Source organism: Pleurodeles waltl, chromosome 4_1 (genome assembly GCF_031143425.1).
Source record: "Pleurodeles waltl isolate 20211129_DDA chromosome 4_1, aPleWal1.hap1.20221129, whole genome shotgun sequence".
NCBI lineage: Eukaryota > Metazoa > Chordata > Amphibia > Caudata > Salamandridae > Pleurodeles > Pleurodeles waltl.
The window spans coordinates 111,988,400-112,015,659 of record NC_090442.1 but is presented as its reverse complement, the minus strand read 5'-3'; the positions used below and the strand labels follow the sequence as shown (position 1 = coordinate 112,015,659).

The 27,260-nt window shown below is 45.3% G+C and overlaps 1 protein-coding gene across 2 annotated transcripts in view; it reads right to left on the bottom strand.

Moving 5' to 3' along the window:
* The window catches only part of PNLDC1 (PARN like ribonuclease domain containing exonuclease 1), a 258,698-nt gene that overhangs the window by 94,309 nt on the left and 137,129 nt on the right, over positions 1 to 27,260 (bottom strand). For both annotated transcript variants that reach the window (XM_069227860.1, XM_069227862.1), the window contains exons 10-13: positions 15,106 to 15,175; positions 14,899 to 14,984; positions 13,685 to 13,740; positions 5,475 to 5,539 (exon numbers count right to left, since the gene is read on the bottom strand). In XM_069227860.1, coding sequence (XP_069083961.1) covers positions 5,475 to 5,539; positions 13,685 to 13,740; positions 14,899 to 14,984; positions 15,106 to 15,175 — 277 coding nt within the window. The remainder of the gene's footprint in view (positions 1 to 5,474; positions 5,540 to 13,684; positions 13,741 to 14,898; positions 14,985 to 15,105; positions 15,176 to 27,260) is intronic.

Here is a 27,260-nt window from a genome sequence, read left to right as displayed (position 1 = left end):
TCTGTGGTGTTGGCGCTATAATTAATCCAGTGCTCCCTTTCTCTCTACCCCACCCTTTTTACTTCTGTCATACTGTCCATGTGTGCATTAGCATCATCTGGCGAAGGAGCAGGGACACCGGCGACAGGAGTTGCATCCCACAGGACCAAGGAGGCAGAGTCCACCGATGCCGAGGGGACCAGTGGGACGGACGGCGATCGGAGCACCATGGCGGAGAAAGAAGGTGACAACACTGACTGATACCTCCTCCGATGGAAGCTCCCTGGTGGTGGCGGACATCTTTGGAACCACCCAAGCTACAGGTATCAGCACCACCCTCCCAGTAGCCCCTCACCGAGTTGCCCGTTCCCATCTCACCCAGGAGGGTGGGCAACTCCTTCGCCCCAGGCCCTCAGGCGTTGCCACGGTGAGCCCTGTTACCCTCAGTGAGGAGGCTATTGACCTCCTGAGAACGATCTCTGTAGGGCAGTCAACTACCACTTCCCAGTCCCAAACTCCTCAACCCAACCCATCCCATTCACAGCTACAGACAAGCATGCACACAAACCATCACACAAGAGTGGCACAGACAAACACAGGCAGCACACTTCAGGCCACAAGCACTCACACAAACACCAGACAGTTGCACACACAACATCCAATGCCTCCACTGTCTCCGCCTCCTCCCTCCACACTCACACCTGCATGCACTGTATCAACAGCCACCACCACTATCACCACACACACCTGACCTGCAGACACCTCCAAAACATTCATCCATGCGTCCCGTGTATTCTTCCACCCTGCCTGCCACCTCACCTCCTAGGAGACACAACCGTATGCACACAAACAATCAACAGCCATCGACCTCACATCAGCATACTGCCCATGCACCCAAGTCGAGCAGATGTACACCTCCGACAACCACTCCCTCAACCTCCACTCCCATCCCTCTGCCCTCATCCCGCCCCACTGTCCCTAAGAAGCTTTTTCTTGCCCACCTTGACCTCTTCCCTCCCTCTCCAACCCCATGTCCTGCCCGTAAGAGCAGGGTCCGAACGATCCAGCCCAGCACCTCATCCAAACAGTCCACGGGGCCAGAAGAGGCACACCTCCTAGTCGTGGAGGCAAGAGAGGGAAAGATCCCACTCCACCAGCCAGGAAAGGGAAGGATCCCACTCCACCAACAAAGAGGGGCAAGAGCCCCCACCCCCAACAGCAGTGGTCAAGGTGCCCTCACCTCGGCTGGAACACAGCAGCTGTCACCTTCGTTGGCGTTGGTGTTCCAGGTGGAGCATGGCATAGATGAGCATCGGGAAGACTTCAAGTTCCGGTTCCATGGCAGCCTTGTTCTTCTCTGTGTCTCCGAGGGTGAGTCTTTCGTCTTCTGTGTTCTGTTTCCACCAGGCTTATCACCGCTATGGTCATCATTTTGGGGGTAAATACTGCCAGCCTGTTCACGGTGTTACTGCCACTTTACCAATCACCACAAATGTCATAATGCCAACCACAGTGTTTTATAATGTGATCAACTGACACCACCCAGTTTTTCTTTGAACCAGGCAATAGTGTCAGGATTACAGTTCACATGCCATCAACTACCCAGACCTAGAAAAGGTGGCTTGTAAGACTTCATGAAAACTTTTTTGTCAGTCATTTGGGGGAAATCACCAGTCGGCAGTTTTAAGAATGTTATCTTTATCGGAGACAGACACAATGCTTTAAATTAGGTAATTCAGTACTAGCTTCTTCAACGTTCTGGAATGAATTTAAGTGGCCCAAAGGAACAGGAGATTTAGACTCTGCCACCTTTACAGGAATATGAAGATCATTTACATACATCGATACTCAGCGGTGAAAACAGGACCTTTGTCTGAATGAAATGTATTAACAGACTGCAAGCCTGTCACGACCACTCAAGCAGTGGCAGACTTTTTTTGAGGATATGCAAAGGAATCTAGAGCATGAATCAACTGCAACCAGTATATGTTTATACACATTTCTGCGAACAAAATTACCACTGTGGTCTGTCAAATATTTTAACAGGAGTCTGCACTGGTTTTACAACTGTAGAGTTTATTTCCTGCTGACAATTAGTACATTGCTGCACATACTTTTTGAGCTTTGGTAACTATGGCTACCAGTCACTGCTGTAGCAATGACACAGTAGCTCTTATACCAGCAAATGAAGCGGGTATCCTATCTTAAATCCAACCTACCTTGCTCATTATTAATGTCTATGCTCATCCCTAGGTATAAAAACCTGGGGATGTAAAAATCTTCAGTGAAGTAACCCAAAATCAGGTAATACAAATTTCATTTGGGCTGACTTTATAGAATATAGATCGCAGCCAGACATTCAACTTCTTCAAACAAAGAAATAAACACACAAAACCAAAAATAAACCCTAATGCTTTCTTACTGATACAAGCAACACCTGTCTTTTAAGGCAAGAACAACAAGTACAGATGTTTCTCTTACATAAATATCTAGCCCCGACAAGAGCATTACACACCAAAATAAGGAAACACTTCTTGCTTGCAGCATCCAAATTCTGCACCACATCTTCTGCAGTTTGTCAAGATGGATTAATGGTTATTGTTCCATTTGTTCTCAGATCTACAGAATCATCTCCCATATTGCCTCTAAATGGTCCAAACTCTCATCTACACACATGAAGCTCCGAGTTATCTCAACGTATCCCTTCTGCACAAGATCACTAAGGATTTGAAAACAATTCAATGGAGCACTAAAATTGCAAACCCCCAAAAAATTAAGTCATTTCTAAACGGAGGATACTACTGAGAAGCAGAAAATCTAGCCAAAGAAGGAAAATGTGTAGAGAGCACATGATAAAAACTCAAAGTCATACAAACGTATTACTGTAACAAGAGTCTGTACAAGGGTTTGGTGTGAGAGGGGCTTGCGATTTATGTCACACTATATCCCACCATACCAGCAGAAGTGCTGGGAACAACAGAAGATAACATAACATATTGTTGGGCCATGGTGACGGAAATGCACCAGCTGCTTAGATATCTGAATGTAGGGTACTAATTTTTGGTAATGGTCGAACAAAAATTAAGCGTGTCCCATTGATTCAGATGGTTGCACTGTAAAAGGTAGACTTAGACTGAGAAGGGTGCTCCTCTCATGAAGGTAACAGACTACTGTTATTAACTGGAGTCAAGTGACACAATGAAGACGGTGGCAACATACCTGTTTTGTGTTCATTACAATAAGCAATGTGAACAGGCCTTTTCACCTGTGTTCCCCAGTGGGAACTACCAGCTCACCTGTGTAAAGTTCCACAGCTATGTACTTGATTCACTCTTGGTCTGCATGGATGGTGTACAGCGTCAAACAGTGCATGATAATTGTGTGTGCATGCTGAGGTGGGTGTGTGTGTGTGTGCATGCTGAGGTGGGTGTGTGTGTGTGCATGCTGAGGTGTGTGTGCGCACAGGTGGTACAACACATGGAGGCCTGTGGGTTCCATTTTGGAACTGCATGTTCTGCAGAGGTTGGAAAGGTGAGGGCTCCAACCACCACACAGGAAATGTGAATAGCTATAACATTTTAAAGGGCTGTGGTGGGTTTCACACACTCACTGGGGGAAGAGGAGCAGAGCCCCCTCTGTGCACATCCAAGTTCTCCTTGATTTAAGGAATCATTACTGGTCAGTGGGGCCTGAGCTCACTGTCAAGGAGATGGTGGGGCAGATAAGTTTGGCACTACCAGAGAATCTGATACAGCAGAAGGCGTAATCCTTTGAACTTCTTTGAAACTTTATGGGCTTTATGGGGCATATTTTAGTGGAGGCTGACAGCCACTTGTGATCCCCGGTTACTCCCTTGGTGTGTGTTGAAGGCTACTCAGAAATGGAGCTACTACTGATGTGGAAGACTGTCTTTGTCCAATGTCAGTGCAGAGGAGAGAGGACTTCAAAGGAGCTCACACCCCCCAACATAAATTTCAAAGGCCAGACACAAGATGTTATGTTAGATATCTTACATGATCTGTATTTATCCTGGTACTGAAGCCTAAGTTGTATGGTGTGTAATTATGTGAGTGCAGGATGGGAGGCGGAAGGTGTGCCTGGCTGCTGAGCCTTGTATGGTCTGGAGTCTGTCAGTTGAGTGTTGATTCCAGCATAGAGTGAAATGCCGTAGTCCAGCTTGCAGGTGATGAGAGTTTCGGTGATGGTTCTTCAAGTGTTGGTGGGAAGCCATTGAAGATCTTCTTGAGCTCCTGGAAGCAGAAGACGCAAACTGCATTCACTTAGCCCGTCATGGTCAGTTGGTTGTCCATTACTATTCCGAAGAGCTTTGCATGAGTTGACAGGAGGCGTGTGCGTTCGAGTTCGGCAAGCCACCATGTGGAGTCCCAGAATGAAGAGTCTTTGATGAAGATTACTACTTCTGTGTTATGTATGTTGAGCTTGAGGCAGTGGTGTTCACCCATCTGGAGTCTCTGGTCATGGAGGTGGGTCAGGTGGCATCTTATCTGAGAGGGAGAAAATTAGCTGGGTGTTGTCAGCATGGAATATGTTGTTGATAATGGTGAGTGGGGTCATACAAGGGTTGAAGATCCTTGTGGAGCTTCGCAGATGAGGCTAACGACATCAGAGGTAAACGGGGACAGGCTGATTGGGTGCAGCTGGTCAGGAAAGACCGAATCCAACAAGGTGCAGGACCTTTGCTTGCCGGCGTTGCACAATCTTTAGATAAGGATGGGGTAGTAAACAGTGTTAAAAGTTCCAGAAAGATCCAGTAGGATGACAGCCAGTGTCACCGCTGTCTAGGATCATCCAGATTTCACCCTTGGGAGCCATGAAGGGGGACTTCATACTTTGGTTGAGCCTGAATCATGTGTGGTGCTGAGGAGGTGGTTGTCAGTGTGATAGTTGCTAGGCATTTGTTTCTCAGCTTCTTCTATGCTTTTGTTGGGTAATGTAGCAGGGAGATTGGCTGGTAGTTGGCTACCATCTTAGTGTCTGCTAAGTGTTTCTAGAGGACGGGGGTACTGTGGCATGTTTCTAGGCTTATTAAGTGTGTCGTACAAGCTTTGTGTGTTTACATGAAATATTTTTTGGGTCATGAAAGCTAGTATGTGACTGGAAAATCATCTCATTGCTGCTTCTGTGCGTGTGTTGAGTTATGAGCCTGCATATGCCTAGCACCTACCTCTGACCTGAACAGCCTTTGTCTGCTAGACCCACGTTACCACAGACTGTCAAGTGCTGGATGGGAAAGTACTTGGTCCAGTTACTCAGGACCCACAGAAGGTCTGGGCCAGGGACATCAGAAGTAACAGGCATTTTGAAAGGGGTCCTGAGACATATAAATACCTAGAACAGGCCAAGAGGACAATACAATGTGGACAATCAAGTACTTACATCTCTGGTCTTCTCTGCGTTGACATCATGACTGGAAATCTATACAAAGCCAGTTTGCCTGCTAGCTTTTAGTGGACCAGACACAACTGAGAACATACCGTACTTTCTGCAGTCTGGAGCATGCTCAATGAGAGGGCTGGATGGCTGTGCAGGATTCTGGTTACTGGGAAGAAAGGAGATGGGATTCAGCAATCAAACTGTTTACATACTCAACGGTGATTGTGAGAAGATAGACAAAATTCCCAAATCAGCATAAAGCACGGACCCAGTCAGATTATAAATGAGCGAAAGATTCAGCATCCTCACGAATTTTGCACTTTTTATTCAGAAGACTGACTAAAAGCTTGGTCAGGCCCATGAATTTTTCAGAGCATCAACAACATAAAAGTATCATCAAATCCATTCGAAAGGTAGCTGGGTTCATGTGGTTGGCCAGCAACATTTACGCATGACTTCTAGAGCTTCTTCATGATTCTTCACTCAGATTCACCGTCTTCAACGCATAGATAATCCCTCTGGCCAACATTATGCACACACATAAGATTAATATACGCTTTTACACAACAACATGCAACTCATATTCTCCCTCTCAGACAAGAACCCCAGCAAAAGAAACAATTTCACAGCCTGCATGACTGAAGTCATTAACTGGATGAAAGCCAACACAAACAAGACCGAAGTAGTGATCTCGACAAGAACACCTCAGTCCAACTAGTGGCTGGCCGAAATCTGACCCATACCCGGACCCACGCCATGCACCATGCACCATGGAATAATCACTAACAGAAAACTCAATATGACCACTTAGGTCAATGCCCTCACTGCATCCACACCATGAAGATCCTTCCACACCCTGAAGATGCTTAGGGAGATCCTCAAATGGCTCCCAAGTATCACAAGAAAATTTGTCATTCATGCCCTAGTTTTCTGAATAAACCACGAGACTGAGCACTTTCATCTCCCTCAAGTATTATCTAGTCAATGTATCAACCGCTCACTTAAATTCTTAATCTTATCAAAAAGGGAGTACAAACCTAAGTTCAAAAATTGACTGCTGAAGAGTACACTATTTGGACAAATGTAAGGGCAGGATAAAAAGCTGCGTCTCCTGGTTTCCTGGTTTCTTGGTTCCAACTAGTGAACTAGACCACAACTTGGCTAGCAGTAATTCTGAGAGCAAGGCTAAGTTGAAGGCCACTGTGTTGTGGGCCCTGTCCAGCTGAGATTTGTTGTCAAGTATCCTATTTCTGTTGCGAAGAACAAGTTACTTACCTTCAGTAACAGATTATCTGTGTGTCAAAAAAATGAGGCAGTAGCACTTTGCAAATGTATTTAAAGATGACCACTCAGCTCGGTGTCTGCAACTGGGGCACATTTGGAAAAAGTAGCAAAAGCAGCCAGGCCCCGGTGGAGTGAGAATGAACTCCAACTACCGAATCTTTGTAGGGCATACCATATCTTTATAGAAAGGATAAGCAAAAACAAAGTAATGAATTTGGACACTGCTTCACCATTTTAGCTTCAGCAATGACAGAATCAGACAGAGCTGCCATGTAACCCTAAACTGTAGTCATCTCCAGGTTATACTGTGAAAGGGAAAACATTAACCTCAGGACAGACAGGAAAGATGGAAAAGCATTTATGCCTTCCTAATCACACAACTGTGCAACTTGCTCTTGTGGCCTGCGTAAGTTGACTTGGTTGCTGATTTTCTGACAGCCAAGATGACACGGGTAGCCCTGAAAGGAAGACTAAAAAAAACTCAGGATGCACTTGCACTGTTCAACCTTCATGTGTGCAGCCAGTGTGTGTAGGTATAGGGGAGGAGGACCTGAACATTCTTCTGCAACAGCGGGTCTGATCTTTGATGGAGGGGATAACATGGCAAATGTTGAGAGCCACCAAACTGGTCTAGCAGATCTTTCTTGCCCAGTCTTGACTGATCAGAATACACTGTGAACAATCATTCTGCAGTTTCCTCAGAACATTGAACAGAAGAAGGTTCACAGGAAATTCATACAGCAGGCCAGAGAAATAAAATAATGTTAAGGCATCCAAATGACAACCATTCAGAAGAAAGTGTATGGCACAAAACTGAGGATAATTCATGTTCCGGCCTACTTCCTGAAATGAAAGCTCAATCTGGAAAAAGTTGGTCCTGTCCACTTATTGTCCTCCAGTACCACGGTAGAGGACACCTGTTCTCAACCTGAGGAACTCAAGGAGATGGGCCACTACTATTAAGATCCTCCCCGCCCAAACAACTGCTGCTTCCAAAGGCGAATCATTCTCCCAACAAGCCGTCCATGACCCTACACCACCTTGTTCATTGATATAATAGTGGTGGTGTCTAATAAAAACTGGACGTTGCCCCCCCCCCAATCCCCATCCCCATCCCCTTTAAGGGTAAGATGTAAGATGGACCACCAGCAGCTTGAGCACATTCATGTGTAGACAGTGCTCTGACAAGAACCTGAAACCTCACCTTGTCATGTCAACCAAATGACCAATCTAGCGTAGAGGCATCCATGACTACATTCGCCTGAGCCTGTGGAGGGTTCAATGGGTGACTCTTCTGAAATTTGGAGACGGTTCATCCACCAGGGAGGATCTTGCTGCAATGAATGGATGAACAACACCTGAGCTGAGACTTCCTCAGTGTTGCAGCCATTTTCTACTCAGACACTAATGGAGAGCTATTACCGCCACTTCTGGACGTTTATGGTAAACTAATGGTCCTGGAATATAGTCGCTCGATGGAGATAGTTCCGGATCAGCCAGTCTACAGTCCTGGATCAGCCAGTCATTCAACTTCTCATATAGGTGGACTTCTGCCACCTGCAGTGAAGCTGCCACAACTGGCAGCGCCTTGATGCATGAGGTTGTCGTCAGTCTAAATGTGAAGAGAACAAACTAACAGCGTTAGGACCACACTGTTCACCTAAAGTAGCACCTGTGGGCAGGGAGAATCAGAATTAAGTATTTTGGAAGTCACAGGACACAAACTAAACTCCACAGGTTAATGCCAATAGGAACTAGCTCAGGAAGAAATTGTCCCGCTAGATTAACAGGTTTATAAGGCAGAGATCCAGGATAGGCCTAAAAAGTAAAAGGAGTAAAATCCTGCGTCTCTCTCGTCCAACTAGACAAAGATGTCTTGCTCCAGAATCAAGGCATGAGCTAGCAAGCATGCTGGAGAGGACAGGAAAAGAAGGGTATTCCTGGCGTATCAGATGGATTACTCAGCGTTAAGTTGTGATTTCCTCGTAACAGGTGGCAAAGTAATCTCCCCTCCCACTAGGTGATGATGCTGAGAAAGGGTATAAGTCAGAGGGGTTTGGAAGCAGCAGCATCTGCAGAGGATGGTTGGGACTGTATCTCCTGCTGAAGAGGTCCACAATCCACTGCAATGTCCTCAATCCACTGAAAAGGGCAACCCAGTTACTGTGGCATTTAAATGTCGAGAGATGGCTGACTTTGTCAAGATTGCACAGCACCAACACAGCCGCAGGACCTGCAATTCTGTTTGAGAAACTGTCAGGGGAGGCCAGAAGTGAGGCTCTGCTTTTCTTGAACTGTTCTAAATTGGAGTAAGCCATGTCATAGAATAACTGTTCACTGTCAAAGTGCATGTCCATGAGCAGAGCCTGGATAGCTCCTAAAAATCCAGTGGAATGAATCAAAACATGAAGTTAGAGCAGGACAGTTAACTATGAGCCTCACTTCAGGATCTGCTTTAACATTTCCAAGCCGTCACTCACTAGTTTAAAGAATGGCTTTTTCACATGATCAGGGAGTCTGATAGCTACGTAATGCTAGTTTCCTTAAGGAATGAAAATATTGACCAAAAGCAAGTGGTATTGTATGTATCTATGTATATATATGGGTATTTATAGATTGCGTTCTGGCCTTTGCATCGAAGCGCTAGAGGGCATGAAACAGAGAAATCCACAGACAACCAAAGAGTTACCGTGGAAACAACCAGGTCTTAACCCTCTTCCTGAAAGTCGGGAAGATATGTAGAGCAGTGATTCCCAACCTGTGGTCCGGGGACCCCTGGGGGTCCGCAAAGCCTTCTCAGGGGGTCCGCAAGAGCCTAGAAAATTAAAAAATATTAACAAATATTGATAAATTAGGTCCCCAGCTTCCAGTAATGACTCAGGCGGGTGTCCCCGGATTCCTATGATGATTCAGTGGGGGTCCCTGGGTTCCATTAATGTTAAAGTGGGGGTCCACAGAAATCAAAAGGTTGGGAACCACTGATGTAGAGAGTTCCAGTGCCTAGCACCAGTCACCGTAAAGGCTTTGTCTCCCCACCTCGCTCTGCGTGTTCGACAAACGTGGATTAAATTAGCATTTTTAGATCTAAGGGCGCGCCCAGGGCAATATCACCTAAGTCTATCTGCAAGGTAGTCTGCTCCCACGCCATGTACAGCCTTAAATGTTAAACAGAGAGTTTTAAAGATGATCCGCTTTCCGACCAGCAGCCAGTGAACATAACAGTATGGGGTGAAAATGCCAAAGGAAAAAACTTTGTGGTTTAAGACATCATACTTTTCAGGGACTCTGTTCGGAAAAGACTTAGGAAAACCACTGGGAATCTGCTTTGATGACAATAGTGAAGCATCCTCACTATCTGGTGAAAGGTAGAATTAGAAACTGTGTGGGTCAACCGAAGCAGGGCTATGTAGATTAGGTCCAGGAGTGCTACATTGCCAGAAATAAAGGCACTGTCAAGGCAGACAATAAGATTTCCGTCACAATGTTAGATTTTATTTTTGCAGAAGGTAAAGTCAATGCCCAAGCTTCTGACACTTTCTGAACAAATGTTGTAAAAGATGAAGTCCCCTCTGAAGCAATGCCAGAGGGGTAGGAAATGTCACCTTCTGGTGCAGTATTGAATCCACTGGTATTCTGCCCAAATAGAGGCCAGTGGCAGTATTGCAAGGTGGCAGGAAGTGGTCAGCCCCAGGAAAAATTCACAAAAAGGATTCACAGTTAAAGTTAATCTTGACATTTTTCTTTGCCATATGGATGATACTTTTGTCTATAGAGTGCTCCATCAGAGCCATATACTTCGGCCTCAAAAGTAGTGCGAACAAGGGACGGAACCTTAGCTAGTTTTGGCTTAGCCATATAGACACAGCTATACATTCTTTATAATATCGCCGGAAGATGCAGGATGTTAGACTATTGATTGTCACCGCTATGAGTACTGTTTGGACTGGGAATATATGATAGAAAGGGGTTGGAGGGACTAACGGCCATATGTACAAACACTTTTTCCCCATAGACACAGAATGGGTAAAAACCTTTGCTACATCTGGCCCTTAGATACTTAATAATCTCATATCAGAATACTGATTAGGATATAACAAGGAAGAATGATTTAGTTAATCTAGGTATACCTGGTATTGTTATAGAATTACTAAGTAAAAACCCATTCTGAGATATTTGGAACGGATGTATGTACGGACAGGTCATAGGAGCTATGTTCTGTTCACGTTCTTTCTCAACTGCAACTCAATATAAGCACTGGCGATGCCAATAGGTCTGGCATTGGGCGTCAGCCTCCTCGGAATTGTTTATTTTCTTTCATGGTTTTCTGAAAACTTTTTCATTTTCCTACAGGAAGAAAAAAGTGTTTTTTTGGTCTCAAAATACACACATTAAAATAAAAGGGAACTACTTTGTGTGTGGAAGTGTTCCTTCAGAAGGGCAGCATACCGTAACTCATAGTGAAGTCAGGCAAAGCTGAAGTGGGCCAATATGCTTAATGCACGCTGGAGTGGATGGAAGAAAAATTTGAATTACACCAATCACAGACTAATGGATGACGTCTGGCTGAAACTCCTGTAAGTAACTATTTTATATATATACTTTCAGTAAAATCAAAAGCTCTTGGTTAACAAAGACCTCAAAAAATGCCAACCACTCTGGCACTGGCTGCAAGCTTGTTGCCTTTGAAAATGAAAGATGGCAAGAAAAAAGGCAAGAAAGAAAGAAAGAGAAGGGAGGAAAGAAGAAGACGGAAAGAAAGACAAAAGACAGAAAAAGATGGAAAGAAGGAAAAAAGATAGAAAGACAAGAAAAGAGAAGTAAAGAAATCAGAATGAAAGGAGAGAATGAAAGAAAGAAAAATAAGGAAAGAAGGGAATGAAAAGAAGAGAACAACAGAAGAAATACAAAGACAAAGGAGGAGTGGAGGAATACAATAATAAAAGGCAAGAGAAAGAAAGTAAAGAGAAAACAAAAAAGAGAAAGCAAGAACATGAGAAGGAAAGAAAAGGAAAAATGAAAGATGGCAAGAATAAAAAAGAAAACTGAAAGAGGAAAGCGAAAAAAGAGAAAGAAGGAAAGAAAGAAGGAAAGAAAGAATCATAAAGAGAATAACTTAATAGAGAACAGGTGAATGTGCATTCATAGACTCTTGCTATCACATCAGGCTCTAAACACAAAAGCCACACTAAGATATATAATGTACAAACTTAAACACTGGTTTAGGTGTGAAGATGTGTTCCTAGTTAGAGAGAAAAATGCAGTCACTCTAGTGAAGTTAACCAGTTCAGAGTGTTCGACTGGCAGCAATCGGACCAAAGGAGTTCTAGCTTGCACCAATAGATTCCTTGGGAATTACCATGTTTTGGAAAAGACTTGCTACAGATTTTACAAACGTCATGTTCAGAGTATTCTGCAGGCAGCCAATCAGCAGAAAAGTCTAGCTTGCACCAATAGATTCCCTAGGTGGTACAGAAGAACAAGTTACTTACCTTGGGTAACACCTTATTTCGTAGAGGCTATCTAGCCACAGATTCCTTACCTTAGAATTATCCACAGACGTCAGACTGGATCCAGAAATGTATCGTGAGCAGTATCTTGACACACGGGTTAAAGGGAGGCAACCACGTCCTAGAAATCCGTTTGCAAAGCGAGAAGGATGGGTGGGCCGGTAAGGAATCTGTACCCAGACAGTCTCTACCAGATAAGGCAAGTAACTTGTTCATCTGATAGAGACTTCTAACCACAGATTTCTTACCACAGAATAGATCCCCAAGCAATACCACCCGGAGGTGGGTCTGCAAAACCATTTCACTCTAAAAAGTCCTTCAGGACGAAACATTGCAAAATGCCCCTCCCTACAAACCTGACTGTCCATGCAGTTGTGCTTGGTAGACGTGTTCAGACATGCGTACACTTATGCCTGGCAGATGTCCAGGAGTGCAAAGAAGCCAGTCCTCATGATTTCCCATGGACTCACAGGAGCAAATAAGGCATGAGACCTGTTGACCCCATTTTTAGAACCTAAGGTCCATTGTTTCCCAGTAAGTTCATTTTTCCTGTTTTTAATCTTGGCATGAGATTTTGTAATGAACAATAAAGACTGACAGTTAATACCCCATAGCCCATATTAATTCTGCATCCCAATCTACCTTTTTTCCCTTCTGAGTCAGGCGTAGGGCAACACTCAACCATTTCAGTTTTTTAGCAGCTTGAGTAAAAGATCTCCAGCAAAGAGCCCTTTCACAGGGGCCGCTGGGCACTGCAGCACCCACCCAGCAAGAAGCACGTCCCGATGATGGAGCATCCCACGTCAGAGGGTGAGAGCATCCTAAAGAGGAGGACCTCAATGTCAGACTTCTAGTACCAACACCATTGTTGTGCTGACTCATTAAAGGAACACTCTCATCTTGTGTGAATTTAGTGAAGAAGGGGGAGATGTGTGCTGGACCTAAAGCAATTCCCTTCATACCCACTCCTTTTGTGCTTTCTATCACAACAAAACCACAACAAAACTCCAGGACGGAAAACAGTGTCTGTAATGACTCTAAGGGAGGTAATCGATCAACCCAAGCGATTTTGGAAGCACCTCACAATACACTTCAAATTACATTTCCGCCTCGGCAATGAACCCTTCATTACACTGTAAACCATCTGTACTCCCTGCTTAGATTCTAACATGATGTGCACAAACTTCTGCACAGAACATGAAATATCTCCTCCCACTGTACGTGTATTATGTATAGTATGTAAACAACCATGCCCTGCGCAGTGCCATTTGCGCTTCCATTATGGCTTTTACCACATCTCCACTAATGCCTCTTTTCTCAGTTGCTTTTTAAAGAGTAGCTGTTGCTTCAAAAATACTGTAAAAAAACATAAGGGGCTCATGAATCTTAGGCGATAATTGCTATGAGGATACAGAATGAATGTAGCGCAGCTTTAGAATATGTGCTACTTTATGGATCAACAACATAAAAGCAAGTGTGTAAGAAAGACACAGCAGCACCAGAACCCCTGCCCAGCACACCTGTTGAGTAAGCCGTACACGTCCATGAGGGTTCCTGTTCTTGGAAACTGCAGTTCCTGCAATCAAAAGAGCAAAGAGTTGAGCTCTGTCAGTGTACCCCAAGTAAGGACAAAAGAAGACTTTATTATAAATGCACTTTGGTCCCAGTAAAAAAAAATTCAATGTAGCTCGTTCTGAGACGTAAAGCCATCTGCTTTTTATTAGGTAAAGTGACCACATATCTCTGCAAATCACAGCTAATCCTAGTGTGCAGTCAAAGAGTGTTATATATCGACAATCCACCACACAGTCCTGCTAAAGTTCTGACAATATCACTTCCATTCAATCATTGGAACCCCACAACAGCTCTACTTTAGCGCCAACCTACTGGATGCCTACAGGCTCCTTGCCAAAGAAACAGAACCGTGACTCTAATATTGAGCCTCTCAACCCAGCTATGTTAATGCATTCTAGATGATTAAATGGCCATCCCAAAACTTCTCAAAGCCCTGTCAATGCATTCTAGATAAACAGATGGCCATCCTAAAACTTTGCAAAGCTCGGCCAATGCTTACAGGATGGCCAACCCAAAACTCCAGAAAGCCCTACCAATGCCCTCTAGATGAATACATGTCCATCCTAAAACTTCACAAACTCTGCCAAAGGATACTAGATGGCCATCACAAAACTTCACAAAGCCCTACTTATGCATTCTGGATGAACAGATGGCCATCCTAAAACTCTGCAAAGCTCTGCCAATGGATACTAGATGACTAGATGGCCATCCTCAAACTTTAAAAGCTCCGCCAGTGCAAACAAGCTAACTAAACTAGACACCAACCGTTAACCTATCAGGAAGGTTCTTTAATAGTTTCATAAAACATGGTAGGGTGTCTATATTCTTGTTTTGCCAGCAACAGGTAAATTAAATTTGTTATGGCGAAGAGGTAACACGTGAAAGGAGTTGGGATCAACGTACAATGTATGCCCAGACAGAACAGAGTCGCTGCAGATTTTCAAGATAACCACTGATTTTGTCAATCCTTTAAATGCATTAAATTCAAATACATATTGTGTTAAGATCCTGAAAATATGGCATGGATATGCAATCCTAGCGTGACACCCAACACCCCTGCTTTTCAGTCTTTGATGCACTGATGCCCGAATCTTAAAGACTGATGGGGACTAGAAATAAAATCAGTATTGCTCACTAACATCTGTGAAGTGCATCTCACCTTCCAAACTGCCCGTGTCACTACCTTTGTATCAATAATGAATGGGAAGAGGGTGTGAAGATTCTTCTTAAATTCCTCGTAACTTTCTGGTGGCCAAAAACAAAGAGAAAACTGTTAGGAAAAGGTGGTTAGAGGTGGCATACCAATTTGATACCACAAGAAGTGTGGAGATACTTCACAAATTGGAGAGGGGACAACATTTCTCACCTGGCAGTGACTGGTAGAACTTATCGTAAAGGTGAAGGAGATCCATCAGCATGTTGTGTCCGACCAGAGGCTAAATATAAGATTGAGAAAGCATTACAAATATCATAAGCCAGCAAAAATTTGCATTATGCACATGGAGGTGGACAGTCGCAGAAGATGCACATGAATACAAAGTGCCAAAGCCAATAGGCTTTTTTTTTTTTTTGTTGAGGGAATCTGTAATAACTAGGGCAACTCAGTGTGCATTTCCCTCATGTCGTAGGAAGGAAATTCCATAATGAAGCAACATCCAGGATACGACCATACAGAAGCTGGGAGTAGGGTACCTCTTCTCAACAGACTGAATTAGAGTGAAGCTGTATCCTCAAATAACAGTGTTCTTTAAAGAGGTCAGGGGATTAACTCTGTATTTTGAGCAAGCAATTTAAAAAACATACAGAAGAATGCTGCATGGTAGGTATTTCTGAAAAAAGGACAGTATTTTTGTTCTTACTTACAGAAATCCTTAGTGTGGAGACACGTTTACTGTTTGAACAGAAAATGCTGTCTGAGGAACAACTTATCGTGACAGCAAAGTAAAGCAAATTAATGTGCAAGGATTAATTCTTAAAAGGAACTGTCTATGATTTCAGATGGCATTCAAACATCACTCACTTGTTAAACAAAAAAACAAATTAGTAAATTAAATATTATTGAGGCAGCAAAAGTCACCAATTATCACAAAAACATGCATTGTTTCTCAATAAAGGTCACGTCATTTTATACTGAAGTTTAACAAAACTCCTGTATTACTTTCTGTGCATTCCATAGCAGAAGCACAAGTAGGACATATACAAAATGCCATGGCTTTGAGGAACAGCCCATCCAAGTAATGGCAAACAATTAAAAACACATGAGAGCCAATGGCTGAAAGGAAATGATGGCAAGCCCTCTCTGCACTCCTTGCTGTACTTATTAAAGAATTAATAACATGAGGTCTTCATTAAAACAAGAGATGTCTGTAGTCAGAAAAGGCATCACCAAAGTCAACAGTTCTGCATTGCCTGGAGACATTTACATTTCTCATTATTGGTTTGGTCATCGTTTTTGCAAAACATCACTGCTGGAGGAGATGTCGAGCCTACTAAATAAAAAATAAATAAAAGCAAAAGTTTTTTTCGTTTAATAACAAAAACTGCCATAGTAGTCTATAGCACTGAAGGGACCTACTTAACATGCAGATATAGGCACTTTGAAAGAAAACAAAATACTCTCAACTGGTGCGAAGGTAGCCAATGGCTAAATTGGGCTGTATGTCTATGAAAAATGTGAATCACATAAAAGGCCAATGGATGAAGAGGGCTGGCTGAAAGCCCTTATGAACTATATTAAATATGAATTTTACTAAATCCAAAGGGTCGATGCTAACACCAAACCCAAAATTACAAAAGAGAAGACTGGAGACAAAACAGAGACATGGACAACAGGCAATGGACAAAAATGGAAGTCAAAACAGGCAAGGAAAAGCTCTAGACACACAAAGTAACCAGAAATAGAGTGCAAGAGAGGGTGAGGTGGAAAGTACAAAGTTACATGGAAAGGAGAGAGATGGAGGAAAGCACTCAAGTTGGGAGCGAGGATTATACATATTACATATGTTATATAAACTTTTTGCCTTCACCCTTTTGTTTTCTTAACCTTTTGTTGTTGCCTCTTAGGACTCTCTACAATTTACTACTGCTAACCTGTGCACTAAAGTACTTGTGCTTTCTCCTTTAAACATGGTAGAACTGGCTTATTACCCATTGACACATTTAATTATTTCTAAGACCCTAGTTAAGTGGTACTATATGTACGCACGGCCTGTAAATTAAATGCTACTAGTGGGCCTGCAGCATTGATTGTGCCACTTTGAGTAGCATTTTAAACTTTTTTCAGGCTTGTCATTGCCGACTGTGTGTGCAGTTTTAATTTGCCATTTCAACCAGGCAAAATAAACCTTTTTCCAGACCTAAACCTTCCTTTTTGATACTTATACCTCACCCCTGGGGCAGGCCCTAATCAGAACAGAGAGTGGGGAGCAGTGTATTTAAAATGGTCAACATATACTTTTAAGTTTTACATATCCTGGTAGTGAAAAATTCAAACAGTTTTTTCACTACTGCAAGGCCTGCCTCTCTCATAGGGTAAAACTGGGTTAACTTATTCTTTTTAATAGGTAAAACATTTCAATTGGGAGCAAGTAGGAATGTAGAATTTGGTATCTATAGATTTGCAATTTAAAGCCCTCTTTAATGGTAAAGTTTGATTTTAGGTCACAATTCTGCAAAACACCCCTTTTAGAAAGCTGTTGTTTTTTTTGTCCTAACCATCTGGTGCCTGCAGCCTGTTCCCTAGGTCACATGACAAGGTGTAGCTGGCAATTGTCTTTGTGTATTTATCCCAGACAAAGAAGACTAGGCTTTGGCAGGATGGGTCATCTCCGACTTGATGAGGGGGAGGAGCGGTCACCTATCACACTTGCAGAACACAAAGGTTCTGGATGAGCACGCTAACAAAAGATTTGACACTACTCTTTTGTGACCCCAGACAAGCTGGGGTCAGGGCAAGGAGGAAGGAATTTCAGAACACCTTCAGGGGTGGAAACCTCCAGACCCTTCCCCGACTTCCAAGTGGGCACCAGGTATAAATAATGGACCTCATACTCAGATCTTCCTCTGCTGGAGTGAGTTCCTGATGCCCAAGAGGTGCCTCTCAGCTCCTAGACCTCTGGTGGGGCATCACTTGAGCCCCCCTCCAAGAAATGGAGAAATCCTGCAGGTTTGGGCTCTTCAAGGTCACAAATAAGCCAGTTTGTGCCAAGATATTGCCCCTGCACCGCCTGCCAATGCGAAGCTCTGGTGAACCCGGTTCCTGGCACCACAGTGCACAGCATTGATGACCAGCCATGTAACATCTGCACTTCGCACTGCTGCACTGACTGCCCACGGTGAATGCCAACGAGAACCTCTAGCAACAACTGTTCTTGATGCCAGACAGGATCTTCATGCTACAGCGATGACCATCTGTGATGCCTCTGTGATGCCGAGCCTGCTCTTTACGTTACAACGACAACCATTCAAATCAAATCAAATCATTAATATTTATAAAGCGCGCTACTCACCCGTGCGGGTCTCAAGGCGCTAGGGGAAAAAAGGGGGGGGGGTTACTGCTGCTCGAAGAGCCAGGTTTTTAGGAGTCTCCGGAATGCGGAGTGGTCCTGGGTGGTCCTGAGGCTGGTGGGGAGGGAGTTCCAGGTCTTGGCTGCCAGGAAGGAGAAGGACCTCCCACCCGCTGTGGAGCGGCGGATGCGAGGGACGGCAGCGAGCGCGAGGCCCGAGGAACGGAGGAGACGGGTGGGGGCGTAGAAGCTGAGGCGACGGTTGAGGTAATCCGGTCCCTTGTTGTGGAGGGCTTTGTGTGCGTGGGTGAGAAGTCGGAAGGTGATCCTTTTGCTGACTGGGAGCCATTGCAGGTGTCTCAGGTGTGCGGAGATGTGGCTGTTGCGGGGTACGTCGAGGATGAGGCGGGCCGAGGCGTTTTGAATACGTTGCAGGCGTTTTTGGAGCTTGGCGGTGGTCCCAGCATAGAGGGTGTTGCTGTAGTCCAGGCGGCTCGTGACGAGGGCGTGGGTCACGGTTTTTCTAGTGTCGGCGGGGATCCAGCGGAAGATCTTGCGGAGCATGCGGAGGGTGAGGAAGCAGGCGGAGGACACGGCGTTGACTTGCTTGGTCATGGTGAGAAGAGGGTCCAAGATGAAGCCGAGGTTGCGGGCGTGGTTTGCGGGGGTCGGTGCGGTGCCGAGGGCCACCAGAAGTCATCCCAAGCGGACGGGGTGTTGCCGAGGATGAGGACTTCCGTTTTGTCAGAGTTCAGATTTAGGCGGCTGAGCCTCATCCAATCTGCCTTCATGCCCTCTTGTAGGTTGGTCTTGGCGCTGGCAGGGTCCTTGGTGAGGGAGAGTATAAGTTGGGTGTCGTCGGCGTAGAAGGTGATGATGATGTCGTGCTTGCGTACGATGTCGGCGAGGGGGCTCATGTAGACATTGAAGAGTGTCGGGCTGAGTGATGAGCCTTGAGGTACGCCGCAGATGATCTCGGTGGGGTCTGAGCGAAACGGAGGGAGGTAGACTCTTTGGGATCGGTTTGAGAGGAAGGAGGCGATCCAGTCCAGGGCCTGTGGAGCGGAGGCGGGTGATTAGGGTGCGGTGACAGATGGTGTCGAAGGCAGCCGAGAGGTCGAGGAGGATGAGGGCGACTGTTTCACCGTTGTCCATCAGGGTTCTGATGTCGTCTGTGACTGAGATGAGGGCGGTTTCAGTGCTGTGGTTGGTTCGGAATCCGGTTTGTGAAGGGTCGAGCAGGTTGTTGTCTTCCAGGAAGGTGGTCAGCTGTTTGTTGACGGCCTTCTCTATTACCTTGGCGGGGAAGGGGAGGAGCGAGATGGGGAGGAAGTTTTTCAGGTCGCTCGGGTCAGCCGTAGGTTTCTTTAGTAGTGCGTTGACTTCGGCGTGTTTCCAGCATTCGGGGGAAGGTAGCAGAAGAAAAAGAGGAGTTGATGACGGCCTGGAGGTGCGGGGCGATGATGTCGTCGGCTTTATTGATGATGAAGTGAGGGCAGGGGTCCGATGGAGCGCCGGAGTGGATCGAGTTCATGGTGGTTTTGGTTTCTTCGGTGTTGATGAGGGTCCAGTCGTTGAGGGTGATGGTCGGAGGTGTGGGTTCGGTGATGCTTGGTTGGGTCTGGTGTCCGAAGCTGTCGTGGAGGTCGCTGATCTTGCGATGGAAGAAGATGGCGAGGGAGTTGCACAGATCTTGTGAGGGCGTGACGGCGTTGGCGTTGGGGTTGGAGAACTCCTTGACGATGCTAAAAAGTTCTGTTGTTGTGGCTGTTTTTGTCCAGTCTGTTGGTAAAAAAGTTCCTTTTGGCAGCGCGGATCAGGTGGTGGTGTTCGCGGGTAGCGTTCTTGAGGGCGGTCATGTTGTCAGCGGTGTGGTCCTTGCACCAGGCCTTCTCGAGGGCGCGACAAGTTTTCTTCGATTCTTTGAAGGTGTCAGAGAACCAGAGAGGTTTTTTGGTGTTGGCCTGTCGATGCGTGCGTTTGAGGGGAGCAAGGTTGTCTGCGCAGTTGGAGATCGTGAGGCTGAGGGCTGCGTCGTTGGGGTCGGTGGTGAGGGTGGGTTGGTTGGCGCCGAGTGCGGAGAAGAGTTGCTTTTCGGGGATTTTGTTCCACTGTCGACGAGGGATGGGTTGAGTGCGGAGGTGGCGGGTCTCGCGTCGGAATGTGAAATGTACACAGCTGTGGTCGGTCCAGTGTAGAGCGGAGGTGTGGATGAAGAAGACGTGTTTGCTGGCGGAGAAGATGGGGTCAAGCGTGTGTCCGGCGATGTGGGTGGCGGTGTTCACCAGTTGCTTGAGGCCGAGGTTGGCGAGCAGGGTGGTGGTGTTGGGGTCGTTGTTTTGTTCCAGATGGAAGTTGAGGTCGCCTAGGAGGATGTAGTCCGGCGAGGCGAGGGCGTGCGGGGAGATGAAGTCGGCGATGGCGTCGCTGAAAGGGGAGCGCGGTCCGGGAGGACGGTAGACGAGGGATCCTCTGAGGGTGGTCCTGGGGTCGGTGCGAATATGAAAATGCAGGTGTTCAGCGGCGAGAGGGGTGTCTTCGGTGGAGGTGGTGACGCTGATGGAGTCTTTGAAGACGATGGCGATACCTCCTCCTACTTGGTTGGTGCGGTCTTTTCTGGAGATCTTGTAGCCTTTGGGGATGGCGGTGGCGATGTCTGGAGCAGAGGAGGCGTTCATCCAGGTCTCCGTGATGAAGGCGACGTCCGGTGCTGTGGAGTCCAGGAGGTCCCAGAGTTCAACGGCGTGCTTGTGGACGGAACGAGCGTTGACCAGGATGCACTTGAGGTGGTTGATGGCGCGTGGGCTTGTGGTCGTGGTAGTTGCGTGGTGGAAGATGCGTTTGCAGGAGTTGCAGGCGAAGGGTCCATGGGTGCGTTTGGGGTGAGCTTGGAAGCAGGTGTTGGAGCGCTCTGGGTTGAGGGCGTGGAGGGTGGTGGGGTTGTAGCGGATCAGCGGGGCTTGGGAGAGCTGGGGACCAGGGGTTGTGGCGCTGGGCGTGGGCCAGGCGCAGACGGGCTTGCCTCTGGCAACCATTCGTATCACTGACTTCTCCTCACGGCAACCCTCCACTGTGAAGAATTTGTGCTGGACTTTCAAAGGTAACTCTTTCAGTTGGACTATCCTGGTCCACGTACCCAGCCTGTGGTGAATCGCGGTCAGCCTAAACTTGTGACTTTTAACCGATCTCTCATGACAGAGAATCAAGAGTGGCACTTTGTGCTTTTAGGCACTATACTTACCTTGAATCATTAAAACTGGATATCTCTGGTTCTAATAATTGGATGGTTACTGTTTTGTTCTCAATTAATTAACTACACCTCTAGTTTTCTGCATTTGTGTGGGGGTTTCTTGTGTTGTGTTTTCACTTTCTTACAATTTGAAGTGCTGCATAAATACTTTACACATTGCCGCTAAGTGAAGCGGACGGATTTTGTGCCAAGCTACAAGAGGGTTAAGCACAGGTTATTTAGGGGTTGTGACTGCACCATGACAGAAGTTGTCTGAGTAGGGCTTAATTCCCCCCTCAACCGGTCACTTGAGTCCCTACGGATAGCATAAGCAGCAGAAGGATTAGAGGATAATAGCAATGAAAGAACTTTGAACTCTTGATCAGGGAATACACTAGAGCGAAGACAGGAATGCTCCACGAGTTTCTTGCAGATCTTGCAAGTGCATTGGACCTAGTAGGCCACGCAATATTGTGGCATACTTTGCTCTCCTATGGGGCCCTTTAGGAGACTGTTAGCTCCCTTGCACAGTTTTATAAGAATGAAGACCATTTTATCTAGAGTGTGTTCAGACAGCAAAGGTTAAGTCACTCTGTTACCTAGGCATGATGTTCTCTGCAAATGGCACTTGGGCCGAACATATTTATAACACGAGGTTCAAGATAAGAAGTTTGTGTGTGTGTGTGTGTGTGAGGGGGGGGGGGTAGATTTTCTAGTAATCTGGGAAGCCGTCCCACTAAAGAGATGGTTATAATTTATAAAGCCAATGGTTTATCTGCTGCAACTTATGGTGGAGATGTATGGGGTTACATGACTAGCAACTCCTTACAAGTCGAGGAAAACTACTTTTAGGGCATCTGCTGTGCACGCCCCTCTCTACATCGTCCACTATTACGCAGTGAAGTAGGGCTCAGACCCCTGGATGACATCTTACCCTCTAAACCAGTGGTTCCCAACCTTTTGATTTCTGTGGACCCCCACTTTAACATTAATGGAACCCAGGGACCCCCACTGAATCATCATTGGAATCCGGGGACCCCCGCCTGAGTCATTACTGGAAGCCGGGGACCTAAGTTGTCAATATTTGTTAATATTTTTTAATTTTCTAGGCTCTCGCGGACCCCGTGAGAAGGCTTTGCGGACCCCCAGAGGTCCCTGGACCACAGGTTGGGAACCACTGCTCTAAACCCATCTCCTTGTGGCGCTCTATACGGGCCAAACCTGAAACAGCTCACAAAGGCGATCATACAGGACTGCCTGTCCTTGGGTCACACTTTCAAAATACCGAGGCTCTCCTTTATGAATAACACTCTCAGGACGATATTCGGCTTCCCAGTGCTTGAGCCGGAAGTGACGGATGCCGGGCTAGATGCAAGGGCAAGAAACAGAGTCTGCTAACAGCGGGAAACAAACATGCGTCTTGTAGTTTACCTATAGGTTGACAATCCGATTGAAACTGGGTGACAAGTTATCAATATCGCCGATCCCTAACTAGTCGGGCTAACTACGGTGCGCTACCTTGTTTCTTTCTCTAAAAATAAATCGGTGGGATTTAACAGCTACTCTGTGTCCGTGTGATGGAAATTCTCAACAATGCACTTTACATTTTATGCGTTTCTGTCGGTTTTGTGTTAATCCGAGGAAGCAATTGTAATCTCTCTATCTATTGCACACACCAGCAGGGACGGATAAAGCTGCAATGTGCCTTTTGTGCGCCATGGAATCCCCGGCCGTTTGTTTTAGGGTTGCTTCATCTGCAAAGAAATCTGTATTAATCAGAGGCTGCGCTCAGACTGAAGTGCTTCTGCCTTTGTGCACGTACATGGGGCGTCCTTTTAACCTTTGATTGTCGCCAGATAATGTCGTTTCACTACACATTCTCCACTATAGGGAAGCAATGTCTTAGGAATGTATTTGTAATTGTACAAGCCTGAGAGTGACTGTTTTTAACCATTTCCTGTTTTTAACTGTATTATTTTTATTCATATTTTATGTACTTTTATGGCCTATATCGGTAGCGCGGAAAAAAAGTTTCTTTGACTTGGAATGAGAGAAACAATGAGCAGGAAACACGCAGAAGTTAGGGTCAAAAGTGAACCCAGGTCAGAACATAAAGCTGCCCCAAGAAATCTCACTGCTGCCAGACTCCTCAGCAGTTTTATGCGGCTCCTCAACAGGAAGAGAGGTTTTGCCTGCCCATTTATAATCCGTGTCTGGTTATAAAAGTTTGAACTGAGCTGAAATCCGTTTTTCAGCTCTAATTTTGGAAATAAGTAATTGAGGCTGCCAGCTCCTGAAGGAAGCCATGTAATGCCACTGCAAGATAATCAAGTGGTAGAGCAGTCCAGCCATCATGATGAGTAGCAACTGGTTGGTGTATTCCATAAAATGGGCTAATCTCACAAACCAGTCCAGTGCTTAATTTGTGCTTGTTGTTTCCGGTGCTGAGTACCGGCACTTATTTTTGAGGGCCGGGGCTTAGTCTTCTGCCTCAAGCATTTGCTGCGAGCAAAAGACACATTTGGGAAAGACGGAGGAAGAGAAACCCGAAAAAGCGTCACAAAGAGAAAAAGTAGAAAGCTGCAAGAGTGAGCTGAAGGGGCAGGGAGTGGCTTTAAATGTATTGAAGAGGCCCGAGATGGCTTCAGGATTACGCAGCCTCAGTATTCCGTGTTCGCACAATTAATTGCAGCAGCCACGTGTTTAAGATGAGGACTTTGGGCACCGACTCCTTTTTATTTACAAATTAAGCACTGCAAACTACACATTACATTGACCTCCAAGAAGGGTGAATATAAAAGGGTTGTGGGGGTACAAGATCCGACGCAGTGCAGACAACCTCTTATGAAGGAGTGCAATGCTCTGCAGGGGAATCTTAGACGTTTGTCGGATGAACAAGTTTAGTAAATTTATCTTAACAGTGAAAAGCAGCTAAACAGGACCGTTCAGGCATAATTTCTGAAAGCACCTAGAGGTCGGCACCCTGCAGCCCACCACTTTTAATTTCCTAATGAATTAAAAAAAAGTATTCCCACCTAAATGAAAACGCCCTGCACCTGCAGAACAGCGTGCATGTTTGCGATTTCAAATGCAGGGGCCTTGAGCTCTCAGGCACTGCACGGGCCCCCCCACTATGCATTAATAAAGTTTAGTATGCTCCCACTCCTGTAGCTTTAGCAGCCGAGTACTCACTCAGTAATGGAAATTCCCTGCCACGCGTTTCATGGTGTTTGGCATTCATGGGAGAAGAGTATTTTTTCCACTTGGGGATGCTTACATACTGTGTGTATATATATATGGAAAATGTCACTTACCCAGTGTACATCTGTTTGTGGCATGAAACGCTGCAGATTCACATGCTGTGCATTATCCTGCCATCTAGTGTTGGGCTCGGAGTGTCACAAGTTGTTTTTCTTCGAAGAAGTCTTTTTCGAGTCACGAGATCGAGGGACTTCTCCCCTTTCAGCTCCATTTCGCATGGGCGTCGACTCCATCTTAGATTGTTTTCCCCGCAGAGGGTGAGGTAGGAGTTGTGTACATAGTAATAGTGCCCATGCAATGGAGTAAGTATGTATGTACATAATAATGTGTCTAAAAATGATATATATTTACAAATTTACAAATGTACAAGTTTTATCAACATATAATATATATAATTTTATCAACTTATAATGGCTACAGGCTCCCGGGGAGGCGGGAGGGCGCATGTGAATCTGCAGAGTCTCATGCCACGAACAGATGTACACTGGGTAAGTGACATTTTCCGTTCGATGGCATGTGTAGCTGCAGATACACATGCTGTGCATACACTAGTAAGCAGTTATCTCCCCAAAAGCGGTGGTTTAGCCTGTAGGAGTTGAAGTTGTTTGAAATAATGTCCGTAATACTGCCTGTCCTACTGTGGCTTGTTGTGTCATTAACACATCTACACAGTAATGTTTTGTGAATGTATGAGGCGTAGACCATGTGGCTGCCTTACAGATTGCTGTCATAGGTATATTTCCTAGAAAGGCCATTGTGGCGCCTTTCTTTCTAGTCGAGTGTGCCTTCGGTGTAATAGGCAGGTCTCTCTTAGCTTTAACATAGCAGGTTTGAATACACTTTACTATCCATCTGGCAATGCCTTGTTTGGATATTGGATTTCCTGCATGAGGTTTTTGAAAGGCTACAAACAATTGTTTTGTTTTGCGAAATTGTTTTGTTCTATTAATGTAATACATTAGTGCCCTTTTGATGTCTAATGTATGTAAGGCTCTTTCGGCTACTGAGTCTGGTTGTGGAAAAAAGACTGGGAGTTCCACAGTTTGATTTAGGTGGAACGGTGATATAACTTTTGGTAGAAATGTGGGATTTGTGCGTAGGACCACTTTATGTTTATGTATTTGTATAAAGGGTTCTTGTATAGTAAATGCCTGTATTTCACTTACTCTTCTAAGAGACGTGATAGCTATTAGGAAGGCTACTTTCCAGGTTAAGTATTGCATCTCACAAGAATGCATGGGTTCAAATGGTGGACCCATGAGTCGTGTTAATACAATATTGAGGTTCCATAAGGGTTCTTGGAGGTATGATTCGCTTTAGACCCTCCATAAATGCTTTTATGACCGGGATTCTAAAGAGTGATGTTGAATGTGTAATTTGCAGATATGCAGATATTGCTGTAAGATGTATTTTAATGGACAAAAAGCTAGCTTTGATTTTTGTAAGTGTAATAAATAGCTTACAATGTTTTTTGTGGACGCATGTAGTGGCTGAATTTGATTATTATGGCAATAATAAACAAATCTTTTCCATTTATTTGCGTAACAATGTCTTGTAGTAGGTTTCCTAGCTTGTTTAATGACCTCCATACATTCCTGTGTAAGGTCTAAATGTCCAAATTCTAAGACTTCAGGAGCCAGATTGCTAGACTGAGCGATGCTGGATTCGGGTGTCTGATCTGTTGTTTGTGTTGAGTTAACAGATCTGGTCTGTTTGGTAGTTTTATATGAGGTACTACTGACAGGTCTAGTAGTGTTGTGTACCATGGTTGGCGAGCCTGAGTTGGTGCTATTAGTATTAGTTTGAGTTTAGTTTGACTCAATTTGTTTACTAGATACTGAAGGAGTGGGAGAGGGGGGAAAAGCGTAAGCAAATATCCCTGGCCAACTCATCCATAACGCATTGCCATTGGAGTGAGGGTGTGGGTACCTGGATGCAAAGTTTTGGCATTTTGCGTTTGCTTTTGTTGCGAATAGATCTATTTGCGGTGTTCCCCAGTTTTGAAAGTAAGTTTGCAGTATCTGTGGATGAATTTCCCATTCGTGGATCTGTTGGTGATCTCGACTGAGATTGTCGGCCAACTGGTTTTGAATTCCTGGGATGTACTGTGCTATTAGGCGAATATGCTTGTGAATCGCCCAATGCCAAATCTTTTGTGCTAAGAGACACAGCTGTGATGAGTGTGTCCCTCCCTGTTTGTTTAGTTAATACATTGTTGTCAGTTTTGACAAGAATGTGTTTGTGGGCTATTAGCGGTTGGAATGCTTTCAATGCTAGAAACACTGCTAGTAGTTCTAGTTGATTTATATGAAGCTGGCTTTGTTGAGTGTCCCATTGTCCCTGGATGCTGTGCTGGTTGAGGTGTGCTCCCCACCCTACCATAGAAGCATCTGTTGTGATCACGGTTTGAGGCACTGGGTCTTGGAATGGCCGCCCTTGGTTTAAATTTATGGGATTCCACCATTGAAGCGAGGAGTGTGTTTGGCGGTGTATCAACACTAGATCTTGAAGTTGACCCTGTGCTTG